A 21485-nucleotide genomic window follows, 5' to 3' on the forward strand; every position below is an offset into this window, starting at 1 on the left:
TGAACCTCTGACAGTGCGGCACTCCCTCAGTACTGACCCTCTGACAGTGCGGCACTCCCTCAGTACTGACCCTCTGACAGTGCGGCACTCTCTCAGTACTGACCCTCTGACAGTGCGGCACTCCCTCAGTACTGACCCTCTGACAGTGCGGCGCTCCCTCAGTACTGACCCTCTGACAGTGCAGCACTCCCTCAGTACTGACCCTCTGACAGCGCGGCACTCCCTCAGTACTGACCCTCTGACAGTGCAGCACTCCCTCAGTACTGACCCTCTGACAGTGCAGCACTCCCTCAGTACTGACCCTCTGACAGTGCGGCAGTCCCTCAGTACTGACCCTCTGACAGTGCGGCACTCCCTCAGTACTGACCCTCTGACAGTGCGGCACTCCCTCAGTACTGACCCTCTGACAGTGCGGCACTCCCTCAGTACTGACCCTCTGACAGTGCTGCACTCCCTCAGTACTGACCCTCTGACAGTGCGGCTCTCCCTCAGTACTGACCCTCTGACAGTGCAGCACACCCTCAGTACTGACCCTCTGACAGTGCTGCACTCCCTCAGTACTGACCCTCTGACAGTGCGGCTCTCCCTCAGTACTGACCCTCTGACAGTGCAGCACACCCTCAGTACTGACCCTCTGACAGTGCAGCACTCCCTCAGTACTGACCCTCTGACAGTGCAGCACTCCCTCAGTACTGACTCTCTGACAGTGCAGCACTCCCTCAGTACTGACCCTCTGACAGTGCGGCACTCCCTCAGTACTGACCCTCTGACAGTGCAGCTCTCCCTCTGTACTGACCCTCTGACAGTGCGGCTCTCCCTCAGTACTGACTCTCTGACAGTGCAGCACTCCCTCAGTACTGTCCCTCTGACAGTGCGGCACTCCCTCAGTACTGACCCTCTGACAGTGCGGCACTCCCTCAGTACTGACCCTCTGACAGTGCAGCTCTCCCTCTGTACTGACCCTCTGACAGTGCGGCTCTCCCTCAGTACTGACTCTCTGACAGTGCAGCACTCCCTCAGTACTGACCCTCTGACAGTGCGGCACTCCCTCAGTACTGACGGTCTGACAGTGCGGCACTGCCTCAGTACTGACCCTCTGACAGTGCGGCACTCCCTCAGTACTGACGGTCTGACAGTGCAGCTCTCTCTCAGTACTGACCCTCTAACAGTGCGGCACTCCCTCAGTACTGACCCTCTGACAGTGCAGCACTCCCTCAGTACTGACCCTCTGACAGTGCCGCACTCCCTAGGTACTGACTCTCTGACAGTGCGGCACTCCCTCAGTACTGACCCTCTGACAGTGCGGCGCTCCCTCAGTACTGACCCTCTGACAGTGCGGCGCTCCCTCAGTACTGACCCTCTGACAGTGCAGCACTCCCTCAGTACTGACCCTCTGACAGTGCAGCACTCCCTCAGTACTGACGGTCTGACAGCGCGGCACTCCCTCAGTACTGACTCTCTGACAGTGCGGCACTCCCTCAGTACTGACCCTCTGACAGTGCGCCGCTCCCTCAGTACTGACCCTCTGACCGTGCGGCACTCCCTCAGTACTGACCCTCTGACAGTGCGGCGCCCCCTCAGTACTGACCCTCTGACAGTGCAGCACTCCCTCAGTACTGACCCTCTGACAGTGCGGCACTCCCTCAGTACTGACCCTCTGACAGTGCGGCGCTCCCTCAGTACTGACCCTCTGACAGTGCAGCACTCCCTCAGTACTGACACTCTGACAGTGCGGCACTCCCTCGGTACTGACCCTCTGCCAGTGCGGCACTCCCTCAGTACTGACCCTCTGACAGTGCGGCACTCCCTCAGTACTGACCCTCTGACAGTGCGGCACTCCCTCAGTACTGACACTCTGACAGTGCGGCACTCCCTCAGTACTGACCCTCTGACAGTGCGACACTCCCTCAGTACCGGCCCTCTGACAGTGCGGCACTCTCTCAGGACTGACCCTCTGACAGTGCAGCACTCCCTCAGTACTGACCCTCTGACAGTGCGGCACTCCCTCAGTACTGACACTCTGACAGTGCGGCACTCCCTCAGTACTGACCCTCTGACAGTGCAGCACTCCCTCAGTACTGAGCCTCTGACAGTGCAGCACTCCCTCAGTACTGACCCTATGACAGTGCGGCGCTCCCTCAGTACTGACCCTCTGACAGTGCAGCACTCCTTCAGTACTGACCCTCTGACAGTGCAGCACTCCCTCAGTACTGACCCTCTGACAGTGCGGCGCTCCCTCAGTACTGACCTTCTGACAGTGCAGCACTACTTCAGTACTGACCCTCTGACAGTGCGGCACTCCCTTAGTACTGACCCTCTGACAGTGCAGCACTCTCTCAGTACTGACTCTCTGACAGTGCGGCACTCCCTCAGTACTGACCCTCTGACAGTGCGGCACTCCCTCAGTACTGACCCTCTGACAGTGCAGTGCTCCCTCAGTACTGACCCTCTGACAGTGCAGCACTCCCTCAGTACTGACCCTCTGACAGTGCGGCGCTGTCTCAGCACTGACACTCTGACAGTGCGGCACTCCCTCAGTACTGACCCTCTCACAGTGCGGCTCTCCCTCAGTACTGACCCTCTGACAGTGCAGCACTCTCTCAGCACTGACCCTCTGACAGTGCGGCACTCCCTCAGTACTGACCCTCTGACAGTGCGGCGCTCCCTCAGCACTGACCCTCTGACAGTGCGGCTCTCCCTCAGTACTGACACTATGACAGTGCGGCACTCCCTCAGTACTGACCCTCTGACAATGCGGCACTCCCTCAGTACTGACCCTCTGACAGTGCGGCTCTCCCTCAGTACTGACCCTCTGACAGTGCGGCACTCCCTCAGTACTGACCCTCTGACAGTGCGGCTCTCCCTCAGTACTGACACTATGACAGTGCGGCACTCCCTCAGTACTGACCCTCTGACAGTGCGGCACTCCCTTAGTACTGACCCTCTGACAGTGCGGCACTCCCTCAGTACTGACCCACTGACAGTGCGGCACTCCCTCAGTACTGACCCTCTGACAGTGCGGCACTCCCTCAGTACTGACCCTCTGACAGTGCAGCACTCCCTCAGTACTGACCCTCTGACAGTGCGGCACTCCCTTAGTACTGACCCTCTGACAGTGCGGCACTCCCTCAGGACTGACCCTCTGACAGTGCGGCACTCTCTCAGCACTGACCCTCTGACAGTGCGGCACTCCCTCAGTACTGACCCCCTGACGGTGCAGCACTCCCTCAGTACTGACCCTCTGACAGTGCAGCACTTTTTCAGCACTGACCCTCTGACAGTGCAGCACTCCCTTAGTACTGACCCTCTGACAGTGCGGCACTCCCTCAGTACTGACCCTCTGACAGTGCGGCACTCCCTCAGTACTGACCCTCTGACAGTGCGGCACTCCCTCAGTACTGACCCTCTGACAGTGCGGCACTCCCTCAGTACTGACCCTCTGACAGTGCGGCACTCCCTCAGTACTGACCCTCTGACAGTGCAGCACTCCCTCAATACTGACCCTCTGACAGTGCGGCACTCCCTCAGTACTGACCCTCTGACAGTGCGGCACTCCCTCAGTACTGACCCTCTGGCAGTGCGGCACTCCCTCAGTACTGACCCTCTGACAGTGCGGCACTCCCTCAGTACTGACCCTCTGACAGTGCGGCACTCCCTCAGTACTGACCCTCTGACAGTGCGGCACTCCCTCAGTACTGACCCTCTGACAGTGCGGAACTCCCTCAGTACTGACCCTCTGACAGTGCGGCACTCCCTCAGTACTGACCCTCTGACAGTGCAGCGCTCCCTCAGTACTGACCCTCTGACAGTGCGGCACTCCCTCAGTACTGACCCTCTGACAGTGCGGCACTCCCTCAGTACTGACCCTCTGACAGTGCAGCACTACCTCAGTACTGACCCTCTGACAGTGCGGCACTCCCTCAGTACTGACCCTCTGACAATGCAGCACTCCCTCGGTACTGACCCTCTGACAGTGCGGCACTCCCTCGATACTGACCCTCTGACAGTGCGGCACTCCCTCGATACTGACCCTCTGACAGTGCGGCACTCCCTCAATACTGACCCTCTGACAGTGCGGCGCTGTCTCAGTCCTGACCCTATGACAGTGCGGCACTCCCTCAGCACTGACCCTCTGACAGTGCGGCACTCCCTCAGTACTGACCCTCTGACAGTGCAGCACTCCCTCAGTACTGACCCTCTGACAGTGCGGCACTCCCTCAGTACTGACCCTCTGACAGTGCGGCGCTCCCTCAGTACTGACCCTCTGACAGTGCAGCACTCTCTCAGCACTGACCCTCTGACAGTGCGGCACTCCCTCAGTACTGACCCTCTGACAGTGCGGCACTCCCTCAGTACTGACCCTCTGACAGTGCAGCACTCCCTCAGTACTGACCGTCTGACAGTGCAGCACTCCCTCAGTACTGACCCTCTGACAGTGCGGCACTCCCTCAGTACTGACCCTCTGACAGTGCGGCACTCCCTCAGTACTGACCCTCTGACAGTGCGGCACTCCCTCAGTACTGACCCTCTGACAGTGCGGCGCTCCCTCAGTACTGACCCTCTGACAGTGCGGCGCTCCCTCAGTACTGACCCTCTGACAGTGCAGCACTCCCTCAGTACTGACCCTCTGACAGTGCAGCACTACCTCAGTACTGACCCTCTGACAGTGCGGCACTCCCTCAGTACTGACCCTCTGACAATGCAGCACTCCCTCGGTACTGACCCTCTGACAGTGCGGCACTCCCTCGATACTGACCCTCTGACAGTGCGGCACTCCCTCGATACTGACCCTCTGACAGTGCGGCACTCCCTCAGTACTGACCCTATGACAGTGCGGCACTCCCTCAGCACTGACCCTCTGACAGTGCGGCACTCCCTCAGTACTGACCCTCTGACAGTGCAGCACTCCCTCAGTACTGACCCTCTGACAGTGCGGCACTCCCTCAGTACTGACCCTCTGACAGTGCGGCGCTCCCTCAGTACTGACCCTCTGACAGTGCAGCACTCTCTCAGCACTGACCCTCTGACAGTGCGGCACTCCCTCAGTACTGACCCTCTGACAGTGCGGCACTCCCTCAGTACTGACCCTCTGACAGTGCAGCACTCCCTCAGTACTGACCGTCTGACAGTGCAGCACTCCCTCAGTACTGACCCTCTGACAGTGCGGCACTCCCTCAGTACTGACCCTCTGACAGTGCAGCACTCCCTCAGTACTCACTCTCTGACAGTGCGGCGCCCCCTCAGTACTGACTCGCTGACAGTGCGGCACTCCCTCAGTACTGACCCTCTGACAGTGCGGCGTTCCCTCAGTACCGACCCTCTGACAGTGCAGCACTCCCTCAGTACCGACCCTCTGACAGTGCGGCGTTCCCTCAGTACCGACCCTCTGACAGTGCAGCACTCCCTCAGTACCGACCCTCTGACAGTGCGGCACTCCCTCAGTACTGACCCTCTGACAGTGCGGCACACCCTCAGTACTGATCCTCTGACAGTGCGGCACTCCCTCAGTACTGACCCTCTGACAGTGCGGCACTCCCTCAGTACTGACACTCTGACAGTGCAGCACTCCCTCAGTACTAACCCTCTGACAGTGCAGCACTCCCTCAGTACTGACACTCTGACAGTGCGGCACTCCCTCAGTACCGACCCTCTGACAGTGCGGTACTCCCTCAGTACTGACCCTCTGACAGTGCAGCACTCCCTCAGTACTGACCCTCTGACAGTGCAGCGCTCCCTCAGCACTGACCCACTGACAGTGCGGCACTCCCTCAGTACTGACCCTCTAACAGTGCGGTACTCCCTCAGTACTGACCCTCTGACAGTGCAGCGCTCCCTCAGTACTGACCCTCTGACAGTGCGGCACTCCCTCAGTACTGACCCGCTGTCAGTGCGGCACTCCCTCAGTACTGACCCTCTGACAGTGCAGCACTCCCTCAGTACTGACCCTCTGTCAGTGCAGCACTCCCTCAGTACTGACCCTCTGACAGTGCGGCACTCCCTCAGTACTGACCCTCTGACAGTGCGGCACTCCCACAGTACTGACCCTCTGACAGTGCTGCACTCCCTCAGTACTGACCCTCTGACAGTGCGGCACTCCCTCAGTACTGACCCTCTGACAGTGCAGCACTCCCTCAGTACTGACCTTCTGACAGTGCAGCACTCCCTCAGTACTGACCCTCTGACAGTGCAGCACTCCCTCAGTATTGACCCTCTGACAGTGCAGCACTCCCTCAGTACTGACACTCTGACAGTGCAGCACTCCCTCAGTACTCACTCTCTGACAGTGCTGCTCTCCCTCAGTACTGACTCTCTGACAGTGCAGCACTCCCTCAGTACTGACCCTCTGACAGTGCGGTACTCCCTCAGCACTGACCCTCTGACAGTGCGGCACTCCCGCAGTACTGACCCTCTGACAGTGCGGCACTCCCTCAGTACTGACCCTCTGACAGTGCGGCTCTCCCTCAGTACTGACCCTCTGACAGTGCAGCACTCCCTCAGTACTGACTCTCTGACAGTGCGGCACTCCCTCAGTACTGACCCTCTGACAGTGCGGCACTCCATCAGTACTGACCCTCTGACAGTGCGGCACTCCCTCAGTACTGACCCTCTGACAGTGCAGCACTCCCTCAGTACTGACCCACTGACAGTGCGGCACTCCCTCAGTACTGACCCTCTGACAGTGCAGCTCTCCCTCAGTACCGACCCTCTGACAGTGCAGCACTCCCTCAGTACTGACCCTCTGACAGTGCGGCACTCCCTCAGTACTGACCCTCTGACAGTGCAGCACTCCCTCAGTACTGACCCTCTGACAGTGCGGCACTCCCTCTACTGACCGCCTGACAGTGCAGCACTCCCTCAGTACTGACCCTCTGACAGTGCGGCTCTCCCTCAGTACTGACCCTCTGACAGTGCGGCACTCCCTCAGTACTGACCCTCTGACAGTGCGGCACTCCCTCAGTACTGACCCTCTGACAGTGCGGCACTCTCTCTACTGACCGCCTGACAGTGCGGCACTCCCTCAGTACTGACCCTCTGACAGTGCAGCACTCCCTCGGTACTGACCCTCTGACAGTGCGGCACTCCCTCAGTACTGACCCTCTGAAGGTGCGGGGCTCCCTCAGTACTGACCCTCTGACAGTGCAGCACTCCCTCGGTACTGACCCTCTGACAGTGCGGCACTCCCTCAGTACTGACCCTCTGACAGTGCGGGGCTCCCTCAGTACTGACCCTCTGACAGTGCGGCACTCCTTCGGGACTGACCCTCTGACAGTGCGGCACTCCCTCAGTACTGACCCTCTGACAGTGCGGCACTCCCTCAGTACTGAACCTCTGACAGTGCGGCACTCCCTCAGTACTGACCCTCTGACAGTGCGGCACTCCCTCAGTACTGACCCTCTGACAGTGCGGCACTCTCTCAGTACTGACCCTCTGACAGTGCGGCACTCCCTCAGTACTGACCCTCTGACAGTGCGGCGCTCCCTCAGTACTGACCCTCTGACAGTGCAGCACTCCCTCAGTACTGACCCTCTGACAGCGCGGCACTCCCTCAGTACTGACCCTCTGACAGTGCAGCACTCCCTCAGTACTGACCCTCTGACAGTGCAGCACTCCCTCAGTACTGACCCTCTGACAGTGCGGCAGTCCCTCAGTACTGACCCTCTGACAGTGCGGCACTCCCTCAGTACTGACCCTCTGACAGTGCGGCACTCCCTCAGTACTGACCCTCTGACAGTGCGGCACTCCCTCAGTACTGACCCTCTGACAGTGCTGCACTCCCTCAGTACTGACCCTCTGACAGTGCGGCTCTCCCTCAGTACTCACTCTCTGACAGTGCAGCACTCCCTCAGTACTGACCCTCTGACAGTGCGGCACTCCCTCAGTACTGACCCTCTGACAGTGCAGCTCTCCCTCTGTACTGTCCCTCTGACAGTGCGGCTCTCCCTCAGTACTGACTCTCTGACAGTGCAGCACTCCCTCAGTACTGTCCCTCTGACAGTGCGGCACTCCCTCAGTACTGACCCTCTGACAGTGCGGCACTCCCTCAGTACTGACCCTCTGACAGTGCAGCTCTCCCTCTGTACTGACCCTCTGACAGTGCGGCTCTCCCTCAGTACTGACTCTCTGACAGTGCAGCACTCCCTCAGTACTGACCCTCTGACAGTGCGGCACTCCCTCAGTACTGACGGTCTGACAGTGCGGCACTGCCTCAGTACTGACCCTCTGACAGTGCGGCACTCCCTCAGTACTGACGGTCTGACAGTGCAGCTCTCTCTCAGTACTGACCCTCTAACAGTGCGGCACTCCCTCAGTACTGACCCTCTGACAGTGCAGCACTCCCTCAGTACTGACCCTCTGACAGTGCCGCACTCCCTAGGTACTGACTCTCTGACAGTGCGGCACTCCCTCAGTACTGACCCTCTGACAGTGCGGCGCTCCCTCAGTACTGACCCTCTGACAGTGCGGCGCTCCCTCAGTACTGACCCTCTGACAGTGCAGCACTCCCTCAGTACTGACCCTCTGACAGTGCAGCACTCCCTCAGTACTGACGGTCTGACAGCGCGGCACTCCCTCAGTACTGACTCTCTGACAGTGCGGCACTCCCTCAGTACTGACCCTCTGACAGTGCGCCGCTCCCTCAGTACTGACCCTCTGACAGTGCGGCACTCCCTCAGTACTGACCCTCTGACAGTGCGGCGCCCCCTCAGTACTGACCCTCTGACAGTGCAGCACTCCCTCAGTACTGACCCTCTGACAGTGCGGCACTCCCTCAGTACTGACCCTCTGACAGTGCGGCGCTCCCTCAGTACTGACCCTCTGACAGTGCAGCACTCCCTCAGTACTGACACTCTGACAGTGCGGCACTCCCTCGGTACTGACCCTCTGCCAGTGCGGCACTCCCTCAGTACTGACCCTCTGACAGTGCGGCACTCCCTCAGTACTGACCCTCTGACAGTGCGGCACTCCCTCAGTACTGACACTCTGACAGTGCGGCACTCCCTCAGTACTGACCCTCTGACAGTGCGACACTCCCTCAGTACCGGCCCTCTGACAGTGCGGCACTCTCTCAGGACTGACCCTCTGACAGTGCAGCACTCCCTCAGTACTGACCCTCTGACAGTGCGGCACTCCCTCAGTACTGACACTCTGACAGTGCGGCACTCCCTCAGTACTGACCCTCTGACAGTGCAGCACTCCCTCAGTACTGAGCCTCTGACAGTGCAGCACTCCCTCAGTACTGACCCTATGACAGTGCGGCACTCCCTCAGTACTGACCCTCTGACAGTGCGGCACTCCCTCAGTACTGACCCTCTGACAGTGCAGCACTCCCTCAGTACTGACCCTCTGACAGTGCGGCACTCCCTCAGTACTGACCCTCTGACAGTGCAGCACTCCTTCAGTACTGACCCTCTGACAGTGCAGCACTCCCTCAGTACTGACCCTCTGACAGTGCGGCGCTCCCTCAGTACTGACCTTCTGACAGTGCAGCACTACTTCAGTACTGACCCTCTGACAGTGCGGCGCTCCCTCAGTACTGACCCTCTGACAGTGCGGCACTCCCTCAGTACTGACCCTCTGACAGTGCTGCACTCCCTCAGTACTGACCCTCTGACAGTGCGGCGCTCCCTCAGTACTGACCCTCTGACAGTGCAGCACTCCCTCAGTACTGACCCTCTGACAGTGCGGCACTCCCTCAGTACTGACCCTCTGACAGTGCGGCACTCCCTCAGTACTGACCCTCTGACAGTGCGGCACTCCCTCAGTACTGACCCTCTGACAGTGCGGCACTCCCTCAGTACTGACCCTCTGACAGTGCGGCACTCCCTCAGTACTGACCCTCTGACAGTGCGGCACTCCCTCAGTACTGACCCTCTGACAGTGCGGCGCTGTCTCAGCACTGACCCTCTGACAGTGCGGCACTCCCTCAGTACTGACCCTCTGACAGTGCAGCTCTCCCTCAGTACTGACCCTCTGACAGTGCGGCACTCCCTCAGTACTGACCCTCTGACAGTGCGGCACTCCCTCAGTACTGACCCTCTGACAGTGCGGCACTCCCTCAGTACTGACCCTCTGACAGTGCAACACTCCTTCAGTACTGACACTCTGACAGTGCGGCACTCCCTCAGTACTGACCCTCTGACAGTGCGGCACTCCCTCAGTACTGACCCTCTGACAGTGCTGCACTCCCTCAGTACTGACCCTCTGACAGTGCGGCACTCCCTCAGTACTGACCCTCTGACAGTGTGGCACTCCCTCAGTACTGACCCTCTGACAGTGCGGCACTCCCTCAGTACTGACGCTCGGACTTTGCTGAGCTCCCTCAGCACTGACCCTCTGACAGTGCGGCACTCCCTCAGCACTGACCCTCTGACAGTGCGGCGCTCCCTCAGTACTGACCCTCTGACAGTGCAGCACTCCCTCAGTACTGACCCTCTGACAGTGCAGCACTCCCTCAATACTGACCCTCTGACAGTGCGGCACTCCCTCATTACTGACCCTCTGACAGTGTGGCACTCCCTCAGTACTGACCCTCTGACAGTGCAGCACTCCCTCAGTACTGACCCTCTGACAGTGCGGCACTCCCTCAGTACTGACCCTCTGACAGTGCGGCACTCCCTCAGTACTGACCCTCTGACAGTGCAGCACTCCCTCAGCACTGACCCTCTGACAGTGCGGCACTCCCTCAGTACTGACTCTCTGACAGTGCGGCACTCCCTCAGTACTGACCCTCTGACAGTGCTGCACTCCCTCAGTAGTGACCCTCTGACAGTGCTGCACTCCCTCAGTACTGACCCTCTGACAGTGCGGCACTCCCTCAGTACTGACCCTCTGACAGTGCGGCACTCCCTCAGTACTGACCCTCCGACAGTGCGGCACTCCCTCAGTACTGACCCTCCGACAGTGCGGCATTCCCTCAGTACTGACCCTCTGACAGTGCGGCACTCCCTCAGTACTGACCCTCTGACAGTGCGGCACTCCCTCAGTACTGACCCTCGGACTTTGCTGAGCTCCCTCAGCACTGACCCTCTGACAGTGCGGCACTCCCTCAGCACTGACCCTCTGACAGTGCGGCATTCCCTCAGTACTGACCCTCCGACAGTGCAGCACTCCCTCAGTACTGACCCTCTGACAGTGCGGCACTCCCTCTGTACTGACCCTCTGACAGTGCGGCACTCCCTCAGTACTGACCCTCCGACAGTGCGGCATTCCCTCAGTACTGACCCTCTGACAGTGCGGCACTCCCTCAGTACTGACCCTCTGACAGTGCGGCGCTCCCTCAGTACTGACCCTCTGACAGTGCGGCACTCCCTCAGTACCGACCCTCGGACTTTGCTGAGCTCCCTCAGTACTGACCCTCTGACAGTGCGGCGCTCCCTCAGTACTGACCCTCTGACAGTGCGGCACTCCCTCAGTACCGACCCTCGGACTTTGCTGAGCTCCCTCAGCACTCGCCCTCCCTGTCCACCGTGGGCCAGGCTGCTGTGAAACGGGACGGATTGTCAGCAGGTGTGCAGTACGGTAAAGTTCCCCTCCCCTCGCGCTGTGTGTTCTTTCAACCAACGCCCCTCCCTTATCTCCGCAGATCAGAGTTCACAGACGTCAGTGGATCTCGAAGATGGCCGCAAGGAATCTGACAATCAGTGAAAATATTCTTCCCGAAAGAACGATGTGAGGATTCTGAATAAACAGTGACTCTGTACAGTTACACAGTGAGTGATCCTCACCCTGAAGAAACAGTGACTCTGTACAGTTACACAGTGAGTGATCCTCACCCTGCTGAATAAACAGTGTCTCTGTACAGTTACACAGTGAGTGACCCTCACCCTGCTGAATAAACAGTGACTCTGTACAGTTACACAGTGAGTGATCCTTACCCTGAATAAACAGTGACTCTGTACAATTACACAGTGAGTGACCCTCACCCTGCTGAATAAACAGCGACTCTGTACAGTTACACAGTGAGTGACACTCACCCTGCTGAATAAACAGTGACTCTGTACAGTTACACAGTGAGTGATCCTCACCCTGCTGAATAAACATTGACTCTGTACAGTTACACAGTGAGTGATCCTCACCCTGCTGAATAAACAGTGACTCTGTACAGTTACACAGTGAGTGATCCTCACCCTGCTGAATAAACAGTGACTCTGTACAGTTACACAGTGAGTGATCCTCACCCTGCTGAATAAACAGTGACACTGTACAGTTACACAGTGAGTGATCCTCACCCTGCTGAATAAACAGTGACTCTGTACAGTTACACAGTGAGTGATCCTCACCCTGAATAAACAGTGACTCTGTACAGTTACACAGTGAGTGATCCTCACCCTGCTGAATAAACAGTGACTCTGTACAGTTACACAGTGAGTGATCCTCACCCTGCTGAATAAACAGTGACTCTGTACAGTTACACAGTGAGTGATCCTCGCCCTGCTGAATAAACAGTGACTCTGTACAGTTACACAGTGAGTGATCCTCACCCTGAATAAACAGTGACTCTGTACAGTTACACAGTGAGTGACCCTCACACTGCTGAATAAACAGTGACTCTGTGCAGTTACACAGTGAGTGATCCTCACCCTGCTGAATAAACAGTGACTCTGTACAGTTGCACAGTGAGTGATCCTCACCCTGCTGAATAAACAGTGACTCTGTACAGTTACACAGTGAGTGATCCTCACCATGCTGAATAAACAGTGACTCTGTACAGTTACACAGTGAGTGATCCTCACCCTGCTGAATAAACAGTGACTCTGTACAGTTACACAGTGAGTGATCCTCACCCTGCTGAATAAACAGTGACTCTGTACAGTTACACAGTGAGTGACCCTCACCCTGCTGAATAAACAGTGACTCTGTACAGTTACACAGTCAGTGATCCTCACCCTGAATAAACAGTGACTCTGTACAGTTACACAGTGAGTGATCCTCGCCCTGCTGAATAAACAGTGACTCTGTACAGTTATACACTGAGTGACCCTCACCCTGCTGAATAAACAGTGACTCTGTACAGTTACACAGTGAGTGATCCTCACCCTGCTGAATAAACAGTGACTCTGTACAGTTACACAGTGAGTGATCCTCACCCTGAATAAACAGTGACTCTGTACAGTTACACAGTGAGTGATCCTCACCCTGAATAAACAGTGACTCTGTACAGTTACACAGTGAGTGATCCTCACCCTGAATAAACAGTGACTCTGTACAGTTACACAGTGAGTGATCCTCACCCTGCTGAATAAACAGTGACTCTGAACAGTTACACAGTGAGTGATCCTCACCATGCTGAATAAACAGTGACTCTGTACAGTTACACAGTGAGTGATCCTCACCCTGAATAAACAGTGACTCTGTACAGTTACACAGTGAGTGACCCTCACCCTGCTGAATAAACAGTGACTCTGTACAGTTACACAGTCAGTGATCCTCACCCTGAATAAACAGTGACTCTGTACAGTTACACAGTGAGTGATCCTCGCCCTGCTGAATAAACAGTGACTCTGTACAGTTATACACTGAGTGACCCTCACCCTGCTGAATAAACAGTGACTCTGTACAGTTACACAGTGAGTGATCCTCACCCTGCTGAATAAACAGTGACTCTGTACAGTTACACAGTGAGTGATCCTCACCCTGAATAAACAGTGACTCTGTACAGTTACACAGTGAGTGATCCTCACCCTGAATAAACAGTGACTCTGTACAGTTACACAGTGAGTGATCCTCACCCTGAATAAACAGTGACTCTGTACAGTTACACAGTGAGTGATCCTCACCCTGCTGAATAAACAGTGACTCTGAACAGTTACACAGTGAGTGATCCTCACCATGCTGAATAAACAGTGACTCTGTACAGTTACACAGTGAGTGATCCTCACCCTGAATAAACAGTGACTCTGTACAGTTACACAGTGAGTGATCCTCACCCTGCTGAATAAACAGTGACTCTGTACAGTTGCACAGTGAGTGATCCTCACCCTGCTGAATAAACAGTGACTCTGTACAGTTACACAGTGAGTGACCCTCACCCTGAATAAACAGTGCCTCTGTACAGTTACACAGTGAGTGATCCTCACCCTGAATAAACAGTGACTCTGTACAGTTACACAGTGAGTGATCCTCACCCTGAATAAACAGTGACTCTGTACAGTTACACAGTGAGTGATCCTCACCCTGAATAAACAGTGACTCTGTACAGTTACACAGTGAGTGACCCTCACCCTGCTGAATAAACAGTGACTCTATTCAGTTACACAGTGAGTGACCCTCACCCTGCTGAATAAACAGTGACTCTGTACAGTTACACAGTGAGTGATCCTCACCCTGCTGAATAAACAGTGACTCTGTACAGTTACACAGTGAGTGACCCTCACCCTGCTGAATAAACAGTGACTCTGTACAGTTACACAGTCAGTGATCCTCACCCTGAATAAACAGTGACTCTGTACAGTTACACAGTGAGTGATCCTCACCCTGCTGAATAAACAGTGACTCTGTACAGTTACACAGTGAGTGACCCTCACCCTGAATAAACAAGGACTCTGTACAGTTACACAGTGAGTGATCCTCGCCCTGCTGAATAAACAGTGACTCTGTACAGTTATACACTGAGTGACCCTCACCCTGCTGAATAAACAGTGACTCTGTACAGTTACACAGTGAGTGATCCTCACCCTGCTGAATAAACAGTGACTCTGTACAGTTACACAGTGAGTGATCCTCACCCTGCTGAATAAACAGTGACTCTGTACAGTTAAACAGTGAGTGATCCTCACCCTGCTGAATAAACAGTGACTCTGTACAGTTACACAGTGAGTGATCCTCACCCTGCTGAATAAACAGTGACTCTGTACAGTTACACAGTGAGTGACCCTCACCCTGCTGAATAAACAGTGACTCTGTACAGTTACACAGTGAGTGACCCTCACCCTGCTGAATAAACAGTGAGTCTGTACTGTTACACAGTGAGTGATCCTCACCCTGCTGAATAAACAGTGACTCTGTACAGTTACACAGTGAGTGATCCTCACCCTGAATAAACAGTGACTCTGTACAGTTACACAGTGAGTGACTCTCACCCTGAATAAACAGTGACTCTGTACAGTTACACAGTGAGTGATCCTCACCCTGCTGAATAAACAGTGGCTCTGTACAGTTACACAGTGAGGGATCCTCACCCTGCTGAATAAACAATGACTCTGTACAGTTACACAGTGAGTGATCCTCATCCTGAATAAACAGTGACTCTGTACAGTTACACAGTGAGTGATCCTCACCCTGAATAAACAGTGACTCTGTACAGTTACACAGTGAGTGATCCTCACCCTGAATAAACAGAGACTCTGTGCAGTTACACAGTGAGTGATCCACACCCTGAATAAACAGTGATTCTGTACAGTTACACAGTGAGTGATCCTCACCCTGCTGAATAAACAGTGACTCTGTACAGTTACACAGTGAGTGATCCTCCCCCTGCTGAATAAACAGTGACTCTGTACAGTTACACAGTGAGTGATCCTCACCCTGAATAAGCAGTGACTCTGTACAGTTACACAGTGAGTGACTCTCACACTGTGAATAAACAGTGACTGTACAGTTACACAGTGAGTGATCCTCACACTGCTGAATAAACAGTGACTCTGTACAGTTACACAGTGAGTGTTCCTCACCCTGCTGTATAAACAGTGACTCTGTACAGTTACACACTGAGTGATCCTCACCCTGCTGAATAAACAGTGACTCTGTACAGTTACACAGTGAGTGACCCTCACCCTGAATAAACAGTGACTCTGTACAGTTACACAGTGAGTGATCTTCACCCTGAATAAACAGTGACTCTGTACAGTTACACAGTGAGTGATCCTCACCCTGCTGAATTAACAGTTACTCTGTACAGTTACACAGTGAGCGATCCTCACCTTGCTGAATAAACAGTGACTCTGTACAGTTACACAGTGAGTGACCCTCACCCTGAATAAACAGTGACTCTGTACAGTTACACAGTGAGTGATCCTCACCCTGAATAAACAGTGACTCTGTACAGTTACACAGTGAGTGATCCTCACCCTGCTGAATAAACAGTGACTCTGTACAGTTACACAGTGAGTGATCCACACCCTGAATAAACAGTGACTCTGTACAGTTACACAGTGAGTGATCCTCACCCTGCTGAATAAACAGTGACTCTGTACAGTTACACAGTGAGTGATCCTCACCCTGAATAAACAGTGACTCTGTACAGTTACACAGTGAGTGATCCTCACCCTGCTGAATAAACAGTGACTCTGTACAGTTACACAGTGAGTGATCCACACCCTGAATAAACAGTGACTCTGTACAGTTACACAGTGAGTGATCCTCACCCTGAATAAACAGTGACTCTGTACAGTTACACAGTGGGTGATCCTCACCCTGCTGAATAAACAGTGACTCTGTACAGTTACACAGTGAGTGATCCTCACCCTGCTGAATAAACAGTGACTCTGTACAGTTACACAGTGAGTGATCCTCACCCTGTTGAATAAACAGTGACTCTGTACAGTTATACAGTGAGTGACCCTCACCCTGCTGAATAAACAGTGACTGTACAGTTACACAGTGAGTGATCCTCACCCTGCTGAATAAACAGTGACTCTGTACAGTTACACAGTGAGTGATCCTCACCCTGCTGCATAAACAGTGACGAAGGGCGTGTGCGAGGGGAGCATAATCAGGCTATACCCCGATTCGAGATAGTTTCATCGAGACCAAGGGATTGGGAACTTGTAAATATGTTTAAACTGTTAAAATGTTGTGGGTCGTAGGGGACTGTATTGTGAGCTAGATTGTTGTGTATTCTATTACTGTTACTATGTTCCTCTGTTCATCACTCTGCCTGTTTTCGTCTTCCTTCATTTGTCGCTCACGAGCTTAGGGGATTCAGGGGGGGGAGGGGGGCGGTGTTGAGGGATGCAGAAATCAGATTCCTCGTGTACTTTTCTTTTTTAGTTTGTCTGCGAGCGGGTATGGGTGATTTTGGCAGGTTGAGGAGCTTCGTGCTGGAAGTGATGTGGGGGTCAAAATGGCGCGAGGAGGCTAGGGCTTCTGATTAGTAAGTTCGCAGACGACACGAAAATTGGTGGAGTTGAGGACCGTGAAGAGGATTGCCTCGAGGATAGAGCAGGAGAGAGACTGGTTGGAGTCTTGGGCGGAGAATTGTGTCATGTGAGTGTACCTTTAAGAAATGAATGATCAAGCCGTGTACCTTTAAGAAATGGAGCTGATCACATTACTGAAGTGATGTCAGAGGGTGGGGGGAGCTGAGCTCACTTCTGCTTGTTTGAGTTTCAGTTTGAGAAGGCAGCTGGGAGTGCCTGTAGAAGCCAGGTATTTCGAATACAACTAGTATCGGTGGAAGATAGCTGTTTAAGCATAAATATTAAGCCCCAGTTTTAAATACCCATTTAAAAATTAGAATTTCAGCACCCTTAAATTCAGATCTTCAAGAGATACATGAAACAGCATAAAATTGCATCATAGATTAAAACAGCACAGTTGCAAGACAATGTGACACTGCTTGTGTTATTGTCAAGGACAAGGGCTGAATTCCATGGCAACAGGGTGGCAGGAGTCCAGTGCAGCTTGTCGAGCATTGAATCAAATATATATTTGATGCCAGCTTTCCCGATATGAAGTCTCCATTGTTACATTAGCCAAGCTAGCATAAAACCAGTTTATTGCTGGTAAAGATTAGCAGAATATCACATTTCATGCAGACATGAAACAATTAAAAGCTGATGTTGCACATTGAAGATGGACGGCGGGCCATCAAATCAAATGTGTTCCCCCCCGCCCCCCCCCCCCCGCCATTTTAGATGTCTTTTGGGGGTTCTTTGTTTGATTGTCTGAGTCTGTCAGTCTGTTTTAGTCAGTCTTGTCTTTGTAGTGATGGAGTGCACTTTTGACTTTGAGTTGGAGTTTAGCTGAAGATTAGCTCTCTTTCTCTCTCTCTTCATGTTTCATTGCCAGACTTTGACCTTTTAAAAGTTACTTTCGAGCTGTCTGCCTAAGCAAAGAAAGATAATGTCTGTAATTCTCTGAAAGCTTCAAATTGTCTACGAATTGCCTTTTAAATGACTTTCAAATTGTAATCAATAGAAGACAAAATAAAACAATTCCATTTGGCACCTGAGAAGTTTTAACTGAAGTTTCTGCTGAGTTCCAGTATTCGCAAAGTGCTGCTGGTAACCGAATAGCAGAGATAATATAAATTCCTTCAACGTTACACAGCCGAATAATACAAGGAATCGAACAACTTGGCGTAGTCCAGAAATATTACAAATCTTACAACTTGGCGTATTGCGCCAGGACTTTGATTCATCAACTAAGCTTCCCCCAAACTTGGCGTAGTTCGACAGGTTAAGATTAAAGATTCCAACGGTGTCTGCGTGTTTTGCTGTGATCTGCAGGAAGAAACACAGCAGGTCTGTTGATGTCTGCGATCCAAAGACTATAATAAACATTGAATGTGACCGAATGTGCTCCTGTTTCTGAAGGTTTGAAGTCTTTTGGATGTTTAAAGGAACGGTTTGAAGGATTATTTAGCGTTGTAGTCTTTTGGGGTTATCTGCACGGTAGCATTGTGGATAGCACAATTGCTTCACAGCTCCAGGGTGTGGTAGTATGCGTTAGGGGTCATGTGGGACTGTGAAGCCGTGATGTCATTGGCTGACAGATCCCGGGTCCTGGTTGGCTGTTGACCTCTAGCTCCGCCCTGAAGGCGGAGTATAAGAACCAGGAGTTCTCCCCCGCAGGCCAGTCTGTTACTGAACTGCGGGGAACAAGTCACGCTTAATAAAGCCTCATCGACTTCATCTCTATTCGTCTCTCGTGAGTCTTTGTGCGCTACAATTTATTAAGCGTGCTTAAAGGACTATGGAGCTCAGGATCGTCCCGGAATGCCTGAGGATCAGCCCCCATGCAGTGAACTCAGCAGCGGTTTTCAAGCACTGGCAGACTTGTTTTGAGGCCTACCTCAGAACGGCCCCCGGCCGGATCACAGAAGACCAGAAACTACAGGTCCTGCACTCGAGGGTAAGCCCGGAAATTTACCCTCTCATAGAAGACGCAGAGGATTTCCAGACGGCGTTCGCAGCACTAAAGAGCATCTATATTCGCCCAGTGAACCAGATCTACGCACGCTACCAACTCGCAACGAGACGGCAAAGTCCCGGAGAATCGCTAGACGAATTCTACGCCGCGCTGCTAATTTTGGGACGGGCCTGCAGCTGCCCGCCGGTAAACGCGATTGAACACATGGACATGTTAATGCGCGATGCTTTTGTGGCAGGTATGAACTCTCCCCAAATCCGCCAAAGACTTTTGGAAAAAGAGTCGCTGGGACTCTCAGAGGCACGGGCCCTAGCAGCCTCCCTGGATGTAGCCGCGCGAAACGCCCGCGCGGACGGCCCCGACCGCGCGGCAGCCCCTTGGGCTCCGTGGACCCCCGTCGCGACAAACCCCCCCCTCCCTGCCACCGGCGCACCCCACCACCGCCCCCTTCCCGGGGGGATCGGTCCTCCTCCCAGGTCCGACCAGAAGTGAAGCTGAAGCAGAAACCGTAAGGCTCCCGGAGACGACAACACGGGAACAAGCACCACCACCACCACCGGGGCCGAGGCGATCGACAAGGACGACCAGACCGACCGACCGACTCGTGGCATCGGTGTAACACTACCCCTTACGACTACTGTAAATAGTGCAAAAAAAAAAAACCCTGTACATACTGTGATGACATGCAAAAGTTTTCCTCCCAGGACCAGCCTTGTAAACCCCTACCACCATGCGAAGCACCACCCCGCCGGGTTCATTTTTAACAAGGGGTGAATGTGGTAGTATGCATTAGGGGTCATGTGGGACTGTGAAGCCGTGATGTCATTGGCTGACAGATCCCGGGTCCTGGTTGGCTGTTGACCTCTAGCTCCGCCCTGAAGGCGGAGTATAAGAACCAGGAGTTCTCCCCCGCAGGCCAGTCTGTTACTGAACTGCGGGGAACAAGTCACGCTTAATAAAGCCTCATCGACTTCATCTCTATTCGTCTCTCGTGAGTCTTTGTGCGCTACACAGGGTCCCGGGTTCGATTCCCGGCTTGGGTCACTCCCTGTGCGGAGTCTGCACGTCCTCCCCGTGTGTGCGTGGGTTTCCTCCGGGTGCTCCGGTTTCCTCCCACAGTCCAAAGATGTGCGGGTTAGGTGAATTGGCCAATGATAAATTGCCCTTAATGTCCAAATTGCCCTTGGTGTTGGGTGGAGGTGTTGAGTTTGGGTAGGGTGCTCTTTCCAAGAGCCGGTGCAGACTCAAAGGGCCGAATGGCCTCCTTCTGCACTGTAAATTCAATGATAATCTATGATTAATCTAGGACAAAGGTTCGGCACAACATCGTGGGCCGAAGGGCCTGTTCTGTGCTGTATTTTCTATGTTCTATGTTCTATGTTCTATGCTCCGGTTTCCTCCCACAGTCCAAAGATGTGCAGGTTAGGTGGATTGGCCGTGATAAATTGCCCTGAGTGTCCAAAATTGCCCTTAGTGTTGGGTGGGGTTACTGGGTTACGGGGATAGGGGGGAGGTGTTGACCTTGGGTAGGGTGCTCTTTCCAAGAGCCGGTGCAGTCTCGATGGGCCGAATGGCCTCCTTCTGCACTGTAAATTCTATGTTAATCTTTGAAGTAATGGGTGTGAAGATATTCAATGTTTGTTTTAAAAGGGTTAACTTGAGTTCATAGAATAAACATTGTTTTGTTTTATAAAACACTTGTCCATTATTGCTGTCCCACACCTGGAGAGTGGGCTGTGTGCTCCCCACACCACAATCTATTAAAAATTGTGGGTCAGGGGAATTCCATGAAACACTGTTTTCTAAACCCTGGCTCGTCACAAATGGCAGATGGAGTTTAATCCAGACAAGTGTGAGGCAATGCATTTTGGAAGGTCCAATGCATGTAGGAATTACTCAGTAAATGAGCGTAACAGACATCGACAGACGCTGAAAGATGTCCTCGTACGAACGGGATATGGCACTCGACTCATCGATCGACAGCTCCAACGCGCCACAGCGAAAAACCGGACCGACCTCCTCAGAAGACGAACACGGGACACAACCGACAGAATACCCTTCGTCGTACAGTACTTCCCCGGAGTGGAGAAACTACGACATCTTCTTCACAGCCTTCAACACGTCATCGATGAAGATGAACATCTTGCCAAGGTCATCCCCACACCCCCACGACTTGCCTTCAAACAACCGCACAACCTCAAACGAACCATTGTTTGCAGCAAACTACCCAGTCTTCAGAACAGTGACCACGACACCACACAACCCTGCCATGGCAATCTCTGCAAGACGTGCCAGATCATCGACATGGATACCACTATTACACGTGAGAACACCACCCACCAGATACGTGGTACAGACTCGTGCGACTCGGCCAATGTTGTCTACCTCATACGCTG

General features: G+C 53.7%; 1 protein-coding gene across 1 annotated transcript in view; it reads left to right on the top strand.

The window, feature by feature from the left end:
• Window positions 1-11643, top strand: part of LOC140399675 (ribonuclease P protein subunit p21-like) — a 48100-nt gene extending 36457 nt beyond the window's left edge. Inside the window, exon 4 of the mRNA XM_072489219.1 lies at window positions 11582-11643. Coding sequence (XP_072345320.1) covers window positions 11582-11643 — 62 coding nt within the window. The remainder of the gene's footprint in view (window positions 1-11581) is intronic.
• The last annotated feature ends 9842 nt before the right edge of the window (window positions 11644-21485 follow it).

The sequence above is a fragment of the Scyliorhinus torazame genome, chromosome 23 (genome assembly GCF_047496885.1).
Source record: "Scyliorhinus torazame isolate Kashiwa2021f chromosome 23, sScyTor2.1, whole genome shotgun sequence".
Taxonomy (NCBI): Eukaryota; Metazoa; Chordata; class Chondrichthyes; order Carcharhiniformes; family Scyliorhinidae; genus Scyliorhinus; species Scyliorhinus torazame.